At 44.8% G+C, this 17,871-nt stretch overlaps 2 protein-coding genes across 3 annotated transcripts in view; both read right to left on the bottom strand.

The window, feature by feature from the left end:
• SERAC1 (serine active site containing 1) overlaps positions 1–17,871 on the bottom strand; it is a 109,539-nt gene that overhangs the window by 85,971 nt on the left and 5,697 nt on the right. Inside the window, exon 1 of one of the 2 annotated variants that reach the window (XM_075596994.1) lies at positions 10,498–10,600. The exons of the other annotated variant lie outside the window; for it this stretch is intronic. Coding sequence (XP_075453109.1) covers positions 10,498–10,500 — 3 coding nt within the window. The 5' untranslated portion in view covers positions 10,501–10,600. Of the gene's footprint in view, positions 1–10,497; positions 10,601–17,871 lie in introns of those variants that run through there. 2 annotated transcript variants of the gene reach the window in all.
• Positions 1,174–10,602, bottom strand: GTF2H5 (general transcription factor IIH subunit 5). Its single transcript, XM_075596997.1, has 2 exons — positions 10,498–10,602; positions 1,174–1,623 (listed from the first exon to the last, which is right to left on the bottom strand). The coding sequence occupies exons 1-2, from the start codon at positions 10,530–10,532 to the stop codon at positions 1,443–1,445; spliced, it is 216 nt and encodes a 71-aa protein (XP_075453112.1). The 5' UTR covers positions 10,533–10,602; the 3' UTR covers positions 1,174–1,442.

The following is a 17,871-nucleotide window of genomic DNA, read 5'->3' as shown; positions in this document are numbered from 1 at the left end:
GGAGAAGGTCTAGCGGAGAGCTAGAGGCGAAGAGAAAGCATGCAGGAAGATACAAGCTATGCTAGAAGTTGAGAGGCAAAAGGCAGGAGTGAGACAGTGTAGTAGTTAGATTATTTTAGGAGAACATAGAGGCAAATTGTATGTCAAGGATCATAACCACACTAACATGCAATTAGCAAAATAATTATATAATAATTACATTTTATTACACATCTTCATTATTAGCTTGATCACAGAATTAAAGCACCAACTACCCATAATGCCTTTGTCTCTTCCGCATGGGGAAGGTAGAGTAATTTCTGGGCAGTGCAATATATTGTTGGTTTTCTATTAGACTGATAAATTGAGTTTTGCCAAGCAAACGCCCTTTTCCAACAATCTAGTGTGTAAGATGACTCTCCTAGGAGGTAATAATGGCCAAGGAGACTCCAATACATACATATCCCGAGTACACTAGATGGAGAGAAGGATCAAGAAACACATACAGTATACCGAAGGTTTCAGATCAGGTAAAACCAACAGGGGAGGGTGGAGGTGTGTATATGACCAATGAAAATTAGGAAAGGGAGCATGGATAACTCATGTAGTACAAATGTAACAAATATACTGTTTTTGCTTATATAAAAAGGCCTAATTTATTTTCGTGGTGAAATATGAGAAAAAAGGAAAAACAGTCACTGCATGATTTACCCATGTACACCCCTCAGGGTGTATGCTTCACCGGGCATTCTTTTCACTGTGTCTACATTCCTTAACAATGGTGGAGCTTCACGTGCACCGTGTGTGATTTAATCATTTTAAACCTCGTGTGGGTTGGTTGTCTTTTTTGCATTAATAAATAGTTTTTGATATGTGTTTCATATATTTAAGAGTGCTCTCTTCCTGGGAGATTTCTGGACTCCCTCGCCAGGGTCCATATTCTTTTGTTTGCATGTTCATTTTTCTCCCGAGGTGCACCACCTAATTTCACTGGGCATGGATTTGGCATCTTATTTATTTTTTATTAGGTTGTAGTGCAGTTTCTGTTTTTTACATGGTTTGCCTATGCACCTTACTCCAAAAAAACAACCCTTACAGCTCCTACGCAAGGAGTTTTGTTAGTGCCTGTTATGTCACTACACGTAACATGGTAATCTTGCTAAAGGATGCGAATAGAAGAAAACACTCTGCACACACTGGTGAATACTTTTATTAGCTATTAGAGAAACAGAACAAATAGGAAAAATTAAATTGCATGCCATAATTTAACATTACTTATAATGCAACACACCATGTAACAGCAGTAAATGAATCTCAAGCAGTAGAGGGAACAGTCATGTGCGAAGTTATTCATAGGCACCAAACACACAAAATCCAAACAACCCCATTAAAAGTGTGCAGTGATCTCCTGCGAGTCCACGAATAGCACTTGCAATATCAGAACATTTTGCAGCGCTGTGGCTTTACTTTTGTGTGATGGGAAAGGAGTTCTGGTCCATCAACTCGCCAACTTTCTCCTGGAGGATAGCAACCAGCTCAGCCAAGACGAACACATGAGTTTCATCCATGTCCTGGATGATGAACTTCTTTCCTAAGGCATTGGTGTCGTCCAAATACAGCAGAAATTGTTTCATAGCTGGGTCACTGTAGGAGACAAACATGTATCAGATCACGTTGCATGGCATTCAATTATGATACAATCAAGTTAATAAACTCAGAAAGATTACATAGCTAAATTAATGTACCATCTGACTTTGGGCTTTATCACAAGGTGTAGAGAAGACTGATGTTGTATTTAGTCAAAAGGTGAGAGATCCTACCAGTTCAAAAGAATACTGTACTGTATACCCTAAAACAATATACATATCCTTTGCGACGTGTTCCCTCCTTACCTGTCATATCTCAGACCTCCGCATGCGCAGCTCTTCTAGTGTGCCACGGAGCTTAGCTCCGCCCCCTCGGATGCGACGCGCTTGTCTCGTGCGTGACGCGCAGATGTGACGACATGCATCGCTCCCAAGCTGTGTGGCAAGTATTCAATTAGTCCACTTGTCTCCTGCAGCCAATCCTTGCCTCCGTAGAGGCCGCACCTCCGCTCCACCTCCCTTGCTACTGGTTCCTGTTTCCCATTAGTACCCTGCTCTCACTCCCAGTCATTGCTGAGCTTAACCTCTTGTAGCCTTGAGCTCCTACGTCCGTTGTGCCCTGCTCCTTGTCCTGTGTTTTCTTGCAGTTAACCCTTTGTGTACCGACCCGGCTTGTCTTTGGAATCTCTCTGGCTATTAACCCCGGCTTACCCTCGACTCTGCTGATCTCTCCATGCCAGACCACGGCAATACGGACATCTACTATTCTGACCTCTCCAACCCCAGACCACAGCTAACGTTCACTATTCTGAACTCTATACTCCAAGACCTCGGTAAGTAGACTAACCCACTCTCTCCAACCCAGACCCGGCTACGTTTGACAACCCGCCTGCCAGGCACGTTTCCGCCGCTGTGGGTGCGTGGTTTGCTACTTCCCCACCTCAGTACCGGGATCCTATCATGCTCGTGGGCAGCTCAAGTGTTACAAAAAGTCAGCGAGTTACAGGACTCCTACAATTTATCGGAACATTTTGTTTTGCTTATTACAGGGACCAACTTGTATCCTTGTAGTGCTTTGGTCCTATCCATATAAACTCACCTCTAACTTCATTTAACCTCACAGCACATATGTAAAATAGAGGCTGAAAAAAAACCAAAATAACCGGTGGCCATTTTGTAGGTTCTTGCTGAAGTTGATACATTACAGGATAAGACTGCAATACCCTAAAGGAGTGTAGGTTTGCTATCCACTTCGGTTCAAGGCAGTTGGGGGTGGGGGGAGTGTGGGGTAAGACGGTGCAGGGCCCATGGATTGCAGTAGTATTGATTACATGGCTCCGGAGTCAGAATTTGTAGTTGCACACAAATACTGTAGATATATCGGCCTGCTTTTTTGTGTAAGAGGGGGAATATTGAGATTAAAAGATGCAAATAATGTATTTAATTTAATGAAGCAGACCGATATGTAAAAGTGATGACATTATTAATGGTTATCACTTGATATTTAAAACTTTTCTAAACAAAGATGAAAACTGTAGTCACTAAACCCCTGAATCAGATTATTTGATATATACTTGTTCTGTACTTTGAGATCATGCAACTCTGCTATAAAAAACAGTTTTTTGGTTTTTTTTTAAAGTAGCCTTTAAGATTGATTAATTTGAAGTACTGTACGTGTGTAAAATGCAACTAGTGGAAACATTGGAAAAAGGGAGTACAGTTTTTGGCACTACTCCATCTATATATAATAAAACTGAAAAGTGTTTGATTGTTAGTATATGTGGGGAATCTCATTGGTCCCTCGGTCCGCCCACCCCCCCACGACTCTCATTGGCCAAGAGGTACGCTATACTGTGACACACACACACACACACACACACACACACTGGCCCCTCGGTCCGCCCAGCCATGGTCCGCCTCCCCCACGACTCTCATTGGCCAAGAACTAAACTGACATCACTGACACACACTCACACTGCCACACCATACCCCCTGAGACTGTCATCTCAGACTATCACCCCTGCGGAGTCACACACTGACCTTGGTAAATTTAATCCACCTCAGACTATCACCCCTGTCTAATTTTTCTCCTTCCCGCCTGCTCCACACTCCCTCTGGCTTCCCGCCCGTTCCCTTCATCATCACCCTGTCGCACCCTACACCTCCGGCCCACAAAAAACACTCCCTTCCCGCCCTCAAAATTTCACTCCCTTCACGGACGCTCCAAACCCTGCCGCCGCACCATTTTCCACATCAACCTGCATTATACACATTTCTGTCTTCCCGCACACAAAATTCAGTCCTTCACCTATTCAAAATGTCCGCCTTCGCTCCGCACACCCGCTACTCATGTCCTTCTGCCCTCCGCACTGCAAATTTCACCATTCCCCTCATCATGTCTGCACTCGCCTTAAAATTGCTGCCTTCTACACACTCCCTCCACGGACGCTCAAAACCCTGTCGCTGTCCCTTCCCAAATCACCACAAACATTTTCCACATCAACGTACATTATACACATTTGTGCCTTCACCCACGCTACGCACTAATTTTTTTTCACACTGTCGCCGCTCCGCACACAAAATGGCCGCATTCAACTAATTATTCACACTCGCCTTCACGCACCCTCAACACTCCCTTCCCGCCCGCTACGCACTCAATCATTACCATCAATAACAATTTCTCCCTTCACCATTTGCACCCTCGCGCCGCTACAAACACACAATTCTCACCTTCACCTACTCAAAATGTACGCCTTCAAAAAATGTCTGCCTTCCCGCGCCTCTACGCACACTACATTCACCCCTTCACCTAGAAAAATTTTCCGCCTTCACAAAATTTCAGCTTTCCCGCGCCGCTACACACACGCCCCAGAGCACGCTCCCCATCCCCGATATCGCTCCTCCGGATCTCTCCGTCTCTCCCTGCAGCAAGAGAGGAGGGAGATGCGTGGCCGGGGAGGGAGATGCGTGGCCGGGGAGGGAGATGCGTGGCCGGGGAGGGAGATGCGTGGCCGGGGAGGGAGATGCGTGGCCGGGGAGGGAGATGCGTGGCCGGGGAGGGAGATGCGTGGCCGGGGGGTGAGATGCGTGCGCCTCCGCCGCGAGCCCACTCCCCGGCGCTCTCCCACTTCCCCCCACAGCACGCTCTCTCCGGCTCACCTCCCACCCCCAACCCCACACGCCGCTACCCCGGCTCACCATCCCCGAGAGCAGACACCGCAGAGGAGCACGAGGTGGAGGAGGAGGGCGGCAGGGGCCGCACACTAGCTCCTCTGTGCTACCGGGAGTCGGCGGAGGCCAGATGGGGGGGGGAGAGACCCAGTGGCAGCCCGAGGAGGAGCGCGGCAGCCTGCCAGGCGAGGAAACGCAGGGGGAGGGATCCCTGCATTTTACGCAACCCTCCCCACCGGCCCTGCCTTTCACGCAACCACACAACCCCCCCCCCCCGCCTTTCACGCAACCACACAACCCCCCCTGCCTTTCACGCAACCACACAACCCCCCCCCCCCACCTTTCATGCAACCCCCCCCCGGCCCTGCCTTTCACGCAACCCCCCTGCCTTTCACGCCACCACCCCCCCTCCCTGCCTTTCACGCCGCCACCCCCCCCTCCCTGCCTTTCACGCCACCACCCCCCCTCCCTGCCTTTCACGCCGCCACCCCCCCCTCCCTGCCTTTCACGCCGCCACCCCCCCTCCCTGCCTTTCACGCCACCCCCCCCCGGCCCTGCCTTTCACGCAATACCCCCCCTGCCCCCCTGGCCCTGCCTTTCACGCAATCCCCCCCCTGCCCCCCTGGCCCTGCCTTTCACGCAATCCCCCCCCCCCCTGCCTTTCACGCAATATCCCTCCCCCTCCCGGCCCTGCCTTTCACGCAAAACCCCTCCCCCTCCCTTTCACACCACACCCCTCCCTTTCACGCCACACCTGCCCCTCCCCTCCTTGCCTTTCACGCCCCCCGCCCTTCACGCCCCTCGCCCCTGCAATCCCGGGCAACGCCGGGTATATCAGCTAGTAAAAAATAAAATGAAAAAAACGATATTGTGGAACTAGAAAAAGTGCATAGAAGAGCCACCACAGTAATAAAGTGGATGGAAAAATCAAACTTATAGGAGAGGCTAGCTAAATTAGATTTGTTTACATTAGAAAAGAGGCATCTAAGAGAGGATATGATCACTATATACAAATATATTCGGGGACAATACAAGGAGCATTCAACAAAACTATTCATCCCAAGGGCAGTACAAAGGACACAGGGTCAGCTAGTCTGCTTGCAGCCCATATCCAAGTGGCCCATTATAAGTGGCATGTCTACTGAACAACTGAAGTTTAAAAGGAAGTTCAAAAGAAGTGAGGAAGAAGTGGACACCCCATATGGCCCTGATTCCTGCATTTGAACTACGCTGGAAAGGAGGATATCATCGATACCAGACTGCATCATTACTGCTGTGATGCTGCCTTTACCATTTATATTTGCTGTGACTTCATTTCTTCTCAAATTATGCACTTCTTTCTACCAGCCTCAGTATGTCTCAAACTCTATTCATATATCTCCATCTCTCCTTCCTTCCCCACTTCTCAGTTCACATGAACTCCTTTCTTACCTGCGTCCTCTGACACCACACAGCTATATCCCCTGCACTAAAAAACACCCCTACAAATCATCCTCACACATCTTCTTTCTATCTATGCTTCTCCTCCTTGCTTCTGGGGATATCTCTCCCAATCCTGGTCCCTGTCTTATTTCTACTTGCTCTCGTCCTCGCCTCCCACATGCAACTTCTACTCCTTCTGGTGTCAACCCCTCCAACCGCATACCCATCCCCTGCCACCCTCCCTCCTCTCTCCCTTTCTCCTGTGCCCTTTGGAATGCTCGCTCCCTTTCTAACAAGTTCCTCTCTGTGCATGACTTCTTTCTCTCTCACTCCCTGCTTCTCTTTGCTATAACTGAGACCTGGCTCACTCAGTCTGACTCTGCTCTGGAAGCTGCCCTCTCCTATGGTGGCCTTTCCTTCTCCCACACTCCGCGCACTGATGGCAGGGGTGGAGGCGTGGGGCTCCTGCTCTCCTCTCTCTGCCATTACCGAACCCTTTCTATACCCCCCTCTCTTGCTTTTCCCTCCTTTGAGGCTCACACTGTCCAGATCTTCTCTCCTCTCCCTGTTCATGTGGCGGTCATCTATCGCCCACCTACCTCTACTCATCCCCCTTCTGCCTTTCTCTCTCACTTTGAATCCTGGCTCTCTTTCTTTCTCTCCTCAGACTCCCCTGTTCTTCTCCTTGGGGACTTCAATTGCCACATTGATGACCCCTCTCTCTCTTGGGCTTCCCGCTTTCTTTCTCTTACCTCTTCTTTTGGCATTCAACAGTGGACTGCAGCCAGCACCCACAAGGATGGCCACTACTTAGACCTGGTTTTCACTAAAAACTTCTCTCTCTCTGATTTCTCCATTTCCCCTTTTCCTCTCTCTGACCATCATCTCATCTCATTCTCTTTATCTCGCTTCTCCCCTTCCATCTACCCCCCGGTTCTGCAGAAACCTGCACTCTATTCACTTACCTGACTTTGAGTCCACTTTACGCTCCTCCCTCTCCTCTCTCAGCTCTGCTACAGACCCCGACAACCTGGTCAGAAAGTACAACTCTGTCTTGTCCTCCTCTCTTGATCTACATGCCCCGCTTTCTCTCTGCCGCCCTCGCCCTTCTAACCCTAGACCCTGGCTAAATTCCCACACGCGCATGCTGCGTTCCTCCACTCGTTCCTCTGAACGCCTCTGGAGGAAGTCTCACACTCTCGCAGACTTCCTTCACTAGAAATTTATGCTATCCTGTTTCAACTCTGCCCTCTCGCAAGCTAAACAAGCCTACTTTTCTGCACTAATCAACATGCACAAGTCTAACCCACGCCGACTGTTCTCTGTCTTTGATACTCTACTCAAACCACCCTCAGCTGCCTCTCCTTCCTCCATCTCCGCTCAGGACTTTGCTGACTATTTTAAGGAAAAGGTGGAATCCATACGGCAGAACATCCCCTCTGTTTCTTCCCCCCATCCTACACCTCTTCCTAACTCTCCTCCTGCCTTCCTTGACTCTTTTTCCACTGTCTCAGAGGAGGATGTGTCGCTGTTGATCGCCTCTTCTCCCTCTACCACTTGCCCTCTTGACCCCATTCCCTCCCATCTCCTAAAACCTCTAGCTCCTACTATAATCCCTACGCTTACACACATTTTTAACTCCTCCCTCTGCTCTGGAACCTTTCCATCCTCCTTCAAACATGCAACAGTCATAACATTACTCAAAAACAGCAAGCTTGACCCTACCTGTCTTTCTAACTATTGACCTGTCTCCCTCCTGCCTTTTGCCTCTAAACTCCTTGAACGTCTTGTATTCTCTCGCTTGCTCCATTTTCTCAACACCTATTCTCTCCTAGACCCTTTACAATCTGGCTTCCGCACTGCTCACTCCACCGAAACAGCCCTCACTAAAATAACTGACGACCTCCATGCTGCCAAAGACAGAGGTCATTACACTCTGCTCATATTACTCGACCTCTCTGCAGCATTTGACACAGTGGACCACCCTCTTCTCCTCCACATTCTCCATACTCTAGGTATTCGGAACAAAGCTCTATCCTGGATCTCATCCTACCTCTCCCATCGTACTTTTAGTGTCTCTTCTGCTAACACCTCCTCCTCCTCTATTGATCTCTCTGTGGGTGTACCCCAGGGCTCTGTCCTGGGACCTCTTCTCTTTTCTCTGTACACACTCTCTCTAGGTGACCTAATAACATCTTTTGGGTTTAATTATCACCTCTATGCCGACGACACACAAATATACTTTTCAACACCTGACCTTACACCTGCTGTACAAACCAAAGTTTCTGAATGTCTCTCTGCTATATCATCCTGGATGGCCCTCCGACGCCTTAAACTCAACATGGCTAAAACAGAGCTCCTTATAATTCCTCCCAAACCTGGCCCTACTACCTCCTTCCACATTACTGTTGGAACTACGATCATTCACCCAGTAGCCCAAGCACGCTGCCTAAGGGTCACACTCGACTCATCTCTCACATTAGCCCCTCACATTCAAAACATTTCTAAAACTTGTCGCTTTTTCCTCCGCAATATAACTAAGATACGCCCTTTCCTCTGTTGTTTGACTGCTAAAACTCTGACTCAGGCCCTCATTCTCTCCCGTCTTGATTACTGTAAGCTCCTGCTGTCTGGCCTTCCTGCCTCTCACCTGTCTCCCCTACAATCTATCCTAAATGCTGCTGCCAGAATCACTCTACTCTTTCCTAGATCTGTCTCAGCATCTCCCCTCCTGAAATCCCTCTCCTGGCTTCCGATCAAATCCCGCATCTCACACTCCATTCTTCTCCTCACTTTTAAAGCTTTACACTCTTCTGCCCCTCCTTACATCTCTGCCCTAATTTCTTGCTATGCACCATCCAGACTCTTGCGTTCTTCTCAAAGATGTCTTCTCTCTACCCCCTTTGTGTCTAAAGCCCTCTCCCGCCTTAAACCTTTTTCACTGACTGCCCCACACCTCTGGATTGCCCTTCCCCTCAGTACCCGACTAGCACCCTCTCTATCCACCTTTAAGACCCACTTTAAGACACACTTGCTTAAAGAAGCATATGAGTAGCACTGTGGATATTCTGAACACATGATACATAAAGCTTGGCCCCCTGCAGACGCACTTACCAGAACTCCCTCCTACTGTCTCTGTACGTTCTCCCTACCTACCAATTAGACTGTAAGCTCCTCGGAGCAGGGAAACCTCTTCCTTAATGTTACTTTTATGTCTAAAGCACTTATTCCCATGATCTGTTATTTATATTATCTGTTATTTATTTGATTACCACATGTATTACTACTGTGAAGCGCTATGTACACTAATGGCGCTAAATAAATAAAGACATACAATACAATATAATCCCTTAAGGTTGAAGGAAAGGAGATTTCCCCAGCAACAAACGGGTACTGTTACAGTTAGGGCAGTTAAAATGTGGAATTTATTACCCATGGAGACTAATGGCAGATACAATTGGGTTATGCAAATAAGTAAACCTGGGAAGGAAGTTGATCCAGGAAGAAATCTGCCATTATTGGAGTCAGGAAGGATTTTTTTTTTCCCCCTTCCGAGATTTCATTAGATGATATTTCACTCTGGTTTTTTGTTGCCTTCCGCTGGATCAATATACAGTACAGTAAATACAAATATAGGATAAAGAATCGTCTAAATTTCACATAGTGAAGTCGATGGACATATGTATTTTTTCAACCTCATCTACTATGTAACCAAGGAGGAAGGAACTTTTTTTAGTTATGTTCACTGGTAACGTGAACCTCTGTTTTGACTTCTAGTTTTTTAGACTCATTCTAAAGAATCTAAAAAATAAAAACTGCGACCCTCAAACCTTGAGCGGCTGCACGATGTAGTGTAGATCAGGGAATACACACTGGGAGATATGTATCAAAGATTTCCTGGTACAACATTAATGTAAAAGTGAGGCCATGAGTAGTACTAGATGCATTTAATAAACAGTATTCCAATGCAAAAACACTTTTTTCTTTGCTAAATCTAATGTTGTTTCATGCCTTGGTATTGCACCACTAAAGTTCGATAGATATTATAATTCATTCACTTAAATGAATGTTACTTTAATGTATATATCATATGGGGTGTTTAATATGCAACTATGTACAGATATGGGTACATTACATAAAAATAATATTTTCTAACCAACCATAGACCAATAATGTAGATTGTTTTTAAGGTCACTTAATAATTGCAGATGATCACTCCAGGTAAACTCAAGATAACTCAAGATAAAAGGGGCTGAAAACATAGCTCTGGCAGGGACTTTACCTCAGAACTGTAACAGAAAAGCATGAGGAATGAAAGAGTAAAGCATGAATTACCCACCATTCTACAAGGACTCCTTTGAGGACATTCACCATTTTCACAGGCAGGCGGGAAGATGTAGGCAGTTTTCCCACTATCTCCTCTTCACTTTACTTTGTTCAAGTCCTGGCAAAAAGATAGAACTGCTAATGAAAAGCAGATCTAAAACAAAAAGTAGTTCTTGTTATAAATACAAACAATTGTCCGAACGCAAACATGCAGCCCCAGTGAAATCACCATCGCTGTGTGAATATACAGACCATACGTTTTTATATCCCTATCCATCAGTGCCCATGCTTACCTTTTCCTCTCAGTGTGCATATGCTTGTCCAAACAAGTTAGGTGTTAAGGATATCCCTGCTTCAGCACAGGTGGCTTAATCAGTGGCTGTCAAAATGACTGCACCACCTGTGCTGAAGCAGGGATATCCTTAAAACCTTACCTGTTGGTGGCTCTTGAGGACTGCAATTTGGCCACCCCTGCCATAGGGCTTTGAAATTAATCTAGACGAGGGTACTTGTCCCCATCACACCAAGGCCACACTGTAGTACAGTATTTATCCTAATTACGCGCTATGCTAAATAAAACTAAACCTACTTTGAGAAAGGTCTTCTTGTTAGACAAATATCGTATGCATTATTCAATAGCGCTCAAGGTAAAACTTGCGGAACCAACGCTGTGGAATAACATCTGCATGCCATCAAAACACAGGTGTCTGGATTAGATCATGACAATAAAAAAGGTCTTTCACTTTCCACAAGTGTCATAACTACGCCAAGATAGGTTGCACGTAAGCACTAAATGGAATTATGACTTTGCATTGTGATTTCCAAGTTGAAGCTTTTGAAGGGTGTCAGGCTGAATTGTAGAATAATATGCGTGAAGTGGATCTGACGTAAAAAAAAAACACAGGGGAGTTCACTTTTAATAATGTGGTATGTGAATGCTCACAAGAGACCAGCTACTACACTCCCACCACATAAAAGCCATCAGTGTCTAAGCATCATACACACATTAGCTGTTACACAGATTCTTCCACTGCAGCTTTACATACAGTGGGGTAGCTTTAGAGTATTCAAAATTGCTCTCCTTTTTTCCATGCATTCTTTAAATGTCTCTTGAAGGTTTGCACACAATGATTGGATAGCATCAGTTCAGTTGCATCTGAAGGGTGTCCACATCGGAAAAGCACCAATGATGCTTGCCAGATTAATCTTCTTCTCTTATCAACAAAAGTTAATCCATTCAGAACCAGGTGACGGGACTTTTATGGAGTTGTATCTGAAGCACTTGCAGCCAGTTTCACATGCCATGGGTATCATTCATCTAAGGTAGCATCTTCAAGACCTTCAATAAGGAGAGCTAGCCATGTGACAACTTGGGAAAGGCCGTACATAAGAGAGTCTCAGGTAATCAAAGATGAATGCATTCATATATTTAGAAAAACTATTATAACGGGTCAACGCCATTTCCAACAGCAGGGGTTTATACTTAAAAATAAAAGAGTGATGGACAAAAATATATAAAACTTATGAGTCAGAAGCTAGTTGAGCGGATGGTGAGTGTTTGGGGGAGGTCTGTTGAACAGAAGGGGGAGGAACGTGCGCATTTGAGAGATTTGTTTGGTGTGGGTGGTGGGGGCGTTGTTGATTGAAAGGCAGAAGGTATTTTGCATGGTTTGTTGAGTAGGTGGAGGGAGTTTCCCGGGGGCAAGACACAGTGACAGACACACAAGGGGTTACAATGTAGTCCCAGGAGGAGTTGAGATACATGAATAGTGACCCTATGATTTTAGCTGCTGCATGTCGTCTCACATGGATCTGCCAGACACTTCCCTCCCCAACTCTCATCCTGTTGCTCTGATGCAGACAGAATTGCGGTAAGAGAAGGGAGAGGGGAGCATGTCTGACCACTCCGTTAGGCTAGGTCCCCAGTGACCACGGCTGCGCGCGCGACGCACACAAGGCACAGCCCTCAATGGGGCAGGCCCCAGACAGCGTGGGTGCACGCACAAAGTGCGATGTGCGACCGCCTTGGCCAAAATATTTGTCTTTTGGCGCGGCGGCCGAGCATTGACCACGTCACGGCGGCTGTTCAGCCAATGATTGCGAACCAGCAGCGTGATGTCATGGCCGCGCCCCCCACCCCGTCGGATCTCCTGCTCTTCAGTGGAAGCACAACCGCAGACCACAGGTTGCGGCTGAAACGGGTGCACGCGGTACCAAATGCTCCGGTGCAAGTGCAGCTGTGACCACTGGCGCCGTAGCCTAAGACACAGACTCCTCTTCTAACACCGTGCAGTTCTAGTGATGGGCATTGGCAGTAAAGAAGTATCTGCTCTACACCAGTGATTTTCCCATAGGGTAGTTAATGGCCCTTATGCTGTTCAAACATCATGACACTCTTCCTTCTTTCTAATGGAGATCCAGGTCGTGGCTCTCCACAAGCAGTAAATGCCATCAGAATTGATACTGAAAACTTGCTCTTCTGTTTACAATGTCAGGGGATGTATACTATACGATCCCTACACAAGTGATCACATCGGTAAGGAGTGGGCGGCGCGTGAAGGGGCTGCGCGTGCTCCTATCCGCTCTGCCTCGAAGCCCCCACCCACATTCCAGACTGAGCCACCATCTCTCGACCATCAAACTTTGCCCTTTCAGCAAGGGATACGTGTTCAGAAGGATTTGGAGCGACTTAAGGCGTCCATCTTTTTGGGGGACAAAACACTGCCCTCCTTCAATGTTTAAGAACTAGAAACAATCTTGTGTTAAAGTTCTAAGAAATAAAAGAAGTATTACATCATAGTGAAATAATCATCTGTGCTGGCGATTATATACGTATACTATGAGCCTGAATTAAAAATGGTCCCTACCACTTCTTTCATTGGGCTTCTCCTTAATGAAAATATATTAGACAGAACAAAGCATTGAAATATATTCTGGAGAAATTCTTTATTACACAAGCACACGCACGCAGATTCTCTTTTAGATTTTGTTTTAGTACAAACATAGAATTTATTTATAGATTTTTATTCTTCGCTCATTACACCCATAGTGCACTCATGTAATTGTCTATATTTGTCTGTATCCTTTCAATCTTTGCAGCTTCAGTGGTTTCGCTATACAGTATTATTCCATTTATAATCCATATTTACGTCTTTTTACTATATTTCACATGGAAACACAACATTTGTTTGTGTATACACAACATTTCCTGCTACAGATTTCTACACACTTATCACTGTTTGTTATGACGTCCAGCTAATTTACATTTGGGGACCTAGCCTACAGAAATAATAGCAACAGATCCTTAGATTTATTAGAATGAACATATCAAGGACGACCCACGTGTTCTATTCAGTCAATTAAAAAAAATATGAATCACCCATCGGTATGATCTCATTAGCCTGGAAAATGTATCAAACATAAAATAATTCCCAGAGGCCTAAGAACATAGAAAAATCCCTGTTCTGAAAACAACGATGGAACATTTTTAACTGAATGTAAAGGTATTCTAGATGAGTGTTCTCTTTCAAACTTATGGGGCTGCTAGTTAAATATAGAGAAACTAAATGATAAATAATTAGGAAAAACATTGAGAAAGTACAAACCCAATTAGTAGCAATTCAGAATGTAAAAAACTAGTCAGCTCAAAATTAGAATGAAGACTAGAGCAAGAGTGGCCAACTCCAGTCCTGAAGGGCCACCAACAGGTCAGGTTTTATGGATATCCCTGCTTCAGCACCGGTGGCTCAATCAGTAGCTCCGTCATTCTGACAGAGCCACCTGTGCTGGAGCAGGAATATCCTGAAAATCTGACCTGTTGGTGGCCCTGGTGTTAGAGAAAGGGATTAGAAAAGGACATTATCGCCATAAAACAAAGAAAGTACATAAGAGAAAGGCAGGACTATGAATCCAAACAACAAAACATCTGGTCCAAATTAAAAAGACTTGACACAAAACCCATATCGTGTTCCAACAAAACGTTGTACAGAATTTCTCACAATGTTTTAATCACCAATATCAACTCAAAACACTTTGATTGATGAGCCAATTCCATGTCCATCTTCCTAAGTGCCCAATTTCCCCCTCTCAAAATAAAAAGGAGGAACCCTATTGGAGCTTGAATGTAAAGGAATCAATTATAGTAATCAGAAGGGAGAGGACCTTCCAAGGAGAGTCAGCTGTTGCCAAAACATATAGAAAGAACAATTACAAAAGTCAACAGCAGACAATTTGGGACACAGGTAACAGGAGAGACCCACACCACACATCAAAAGAGCGAGAGAGCGAGAGTCAAAGAAAAAAACAGAAAATGATAGAGTAAAAATAGTACATTATTTTTCATCTTTCTAAACATAGTCATACACCTTATGACATTTTACTGCTGAATCAAGGACTTTAATTTGTCCCTTCTTGTGGACCAAACAAATTCAAACTATTCGTAGACCCAAATAAAATGTACTTTATTCAAAATATAAAAATGATGACACATTCTTTGCTAACCGTAGATCACTAGCAGATATGATTTTATTTGATCACAAGGACTGCAAATCTCTCATTTTTGGTAGAGCTGGAATTAGAGAATCATTCATTGAATTATATAACATTTTACACTTAACTGCCCACAAGGCCAACTTAATTTGAATAACCGAGGATCTCAATTCCCGTGATACCCCATCATCCATAGTGGTTTCATGAAAAAAAAAAAATATATATATATATTATATCCGATAAAATCCTAGAGCAAATCATATAAAACTTTTTTCCCAAGTGGTTATGAAAGCAGCAAAACGTGTGAAATCTTGTTTCAATAAATCAGTTCTGTAGTATTAGACCAGGGGAGCGCAAACTTTTTGTGCTGGGCCCCCGTCTTCCCTGCTGCATCGCCCGCACCCCCCCCCCCCTCCCTACCTTAGAGCGGCATCAAATGACGCTGCGGGGTCATGTGGCATCACGTGACCCGCAGCGTCATTTGACGCCACGTTGCCATGACTGAATCTGGGTAAGTAAAGTGTTGCAGGGGCCTCACGCGATCCCCAGGTATTTAATTTAAATGCCGTGGGATAGAGTGCGGGACCTCTGCAACAGCCCGCACCCCCTCAGCAAAATCTTCCGCCCCTTAGACAATACTTACTGTATTTGTTTTTAAATTCAGCTCTTAATGCCATTTTTTATGAGTTTTAATATACTGATAATAGCCCACCTCCCCAGCAGTGCAAGCTCTTTCCTGTAACAGAGAATGTTATAAAACAGGCAGACAAATGGTCTTATTCTATATCTGACAAAGTGGCCAATTGGCCACTTTTATACTAGAGACGGTTACAGTATATTGTAGATGCAAATAGACTCTTAGGGGGAACTTCCACATATTTTAAAACTTCTGAACAACCCAGTTCCACACACACATTTTTTTTTTTAATGACTTTATCATGCCAAATATGATGGAGTCCTTATAGAATCGGAATATGCCTATTAAATGAATACCATAGGTTAGCATTATTCTATTATCTCTCCAAAATCTTACAAATCCACCAGGAACGCATTGGGTCCCTTACAACCGATCTTTCAGAATATGTGGATCACTTTCTCCAGCCAATGGTTCTTATACTTAAATCATACCCAATAGATACTATTCAGTTGTTGGAAACCATGAAGAATATAGGCTCAGTAGCTGATATCTTTGGTATCATGTGATGTGCAGTCACTTTATACATGCATTCAATATTATAAGGGGGCTGAAGTTACCAGGTTTTTTTTAGATATGCATGGACATCTTATCAACAAACATCATGTTATTACAAAAGTCTATTTAATTTCAGCACATCATTTTTTATTTCTAAGGATACATTTTTAAATAAAAAACGTGGGACTGGAATGGGAACTAAATTTGGTTCCTCATATGCCAATTTACAGATGGGTTTTGGGGAGAAATCCAATATTCAGCATAATACTTTTTTAGAACAGAGTTTTATAGAAATGTTTCATTGGTGTTCTAATAATCTGGAAAGGAAGTAGAGATATCTTGGATTTTTTTTATATCGTATAGAAATAAGAATAACCTGGGCTTAGTGTTCAGTTGTGAGACCGATCCAAACAAGATGGCGTTTCTTGACATGGAATTGATCAATAAAGGAAAATAACCTATTATACAAGTTAAAAACACACATACACACGTACACTACAATGGCTACCACAATGCTATAAGTGGGCATACCCACTCAATACAAAATATACCCGTGGGCCAGTTCCGCAGGGCACCTAGAAATTGTACCAGAAACTCAGATTTTAATAAAGAAGCAGATATTTGGAGCAATAGATTCAAAGAAAATACTTTGATGAGAAATGTACAGGAGGGTCCCGGGTATATGGTGGGTTCCGTTCCAGGGGCCTGCCGTATAGTGAAAATCGCAGATCCGGCGATTTTCAGTGATTTTGCATGCGCAAATCATCATTTTTGCCGGTCTGCGCATGCGCGACTGAGGATCTAAGATGGCGGCCCCCTTCTCGGTGCCGCCGTATCGCCGAGAAGCGGGGCCCTGCTGTATATCTAAGTCACTGGATATAAACTTATCAATAATAAAAATTTAAAAATATTCTAAAGAGGGCAACAAGGTGAAATTAATCACCAGATATAATGAAGGAGTTTCTAGTTGACATAAAATGCACTCATTTCCATGTCATTTCCCAGAATCCCTAGCTGCAGTGGGAGCACTGTATGCTAAGAGCGAATGGTGAAAGGCAGGGTTGCAGACCTGTCTGAGACATGTGAATTTGCTTTCAAGTGATATTTTTATTTGCTATAAAATGTTTAAGAAGCATTGGAATATTTTAAAAGAAGATGACATTCTTAACAGTGTTTTAACTAAAGATCAAGTCATTATTTACAGAAGAAATAAAAACCTGAAAAATGTAGCCCCTAGTGAACTTAGAAAAATAGATAACCAACAGGCATCAGGAAAAGGCATGAAACTTATTAGCGGTATCAAATTTAATGCAACTTTTTAAACACACATAATGGAAAGTGTTACCTCTAGAAGCGATAGTCGTACTTTTGAAAGTTGAACATTTTATAATCCCTATGTAGCCTACAGTAGGTCTATGGCTGAGCTCACACTGCCTGCTATGGCCGTGCGCTTCCATGCGCGCCACCGCCGCGCGCTCCTGCAGCCCAGCGATCTCTGCTCAAGCTGCAGGAGTTGGGTCGCGGTGGGGGGTGAGGTGTGCAGACCGGTGGGGGGGGGGGGGGGGGGTTGCAGCGGGGACCGGGGTTGTGTGTCCGTGTCCCCGAAGCTAATTTTATTTTATTTATTTCCCTCGTCCCTACTGCCGTCCCCACAATTTCAGCAGCCAATCAATGTAAACGCCTGGACATTGATTGGCTGCTGAAACT

The sequence above is a fragment of the Ascaphus truei genome, chromosome 4 (genome assembly GCF_040206685.1).
Source record: "Ascaphus truei isolate aAscTru1 chromosome 4, aAscTru1.hap1, whole genome shotgun sequence".
NCBI lineage: Eukaryota > Metazoa > Chordata > Amphibia > Anura > Ascaphidae > Ascaphus > Ascaphus truei.
Note: the sequence above shows the minus strand (reverse complement) of the source record. Positions and strands in the feature narration are given on the sequence as shown.

Excerpts from the sequence above, each read along its gene's own strand:
- GTF2H5 (XM_075596997.1), bottom strand. The coding sequence starts at position 10,532 with ATGGTGAATGTCCTCAAAGGAGTCCTTGTAGAATG. Across the intron at positions 1,624-10,497 it reads AAAGGAGTCCTTGTAGAATG|TGACCCAGCTATGAAACAAT; the intron begins GTGGGTAATTCA and ends TGTCTCCTACAG.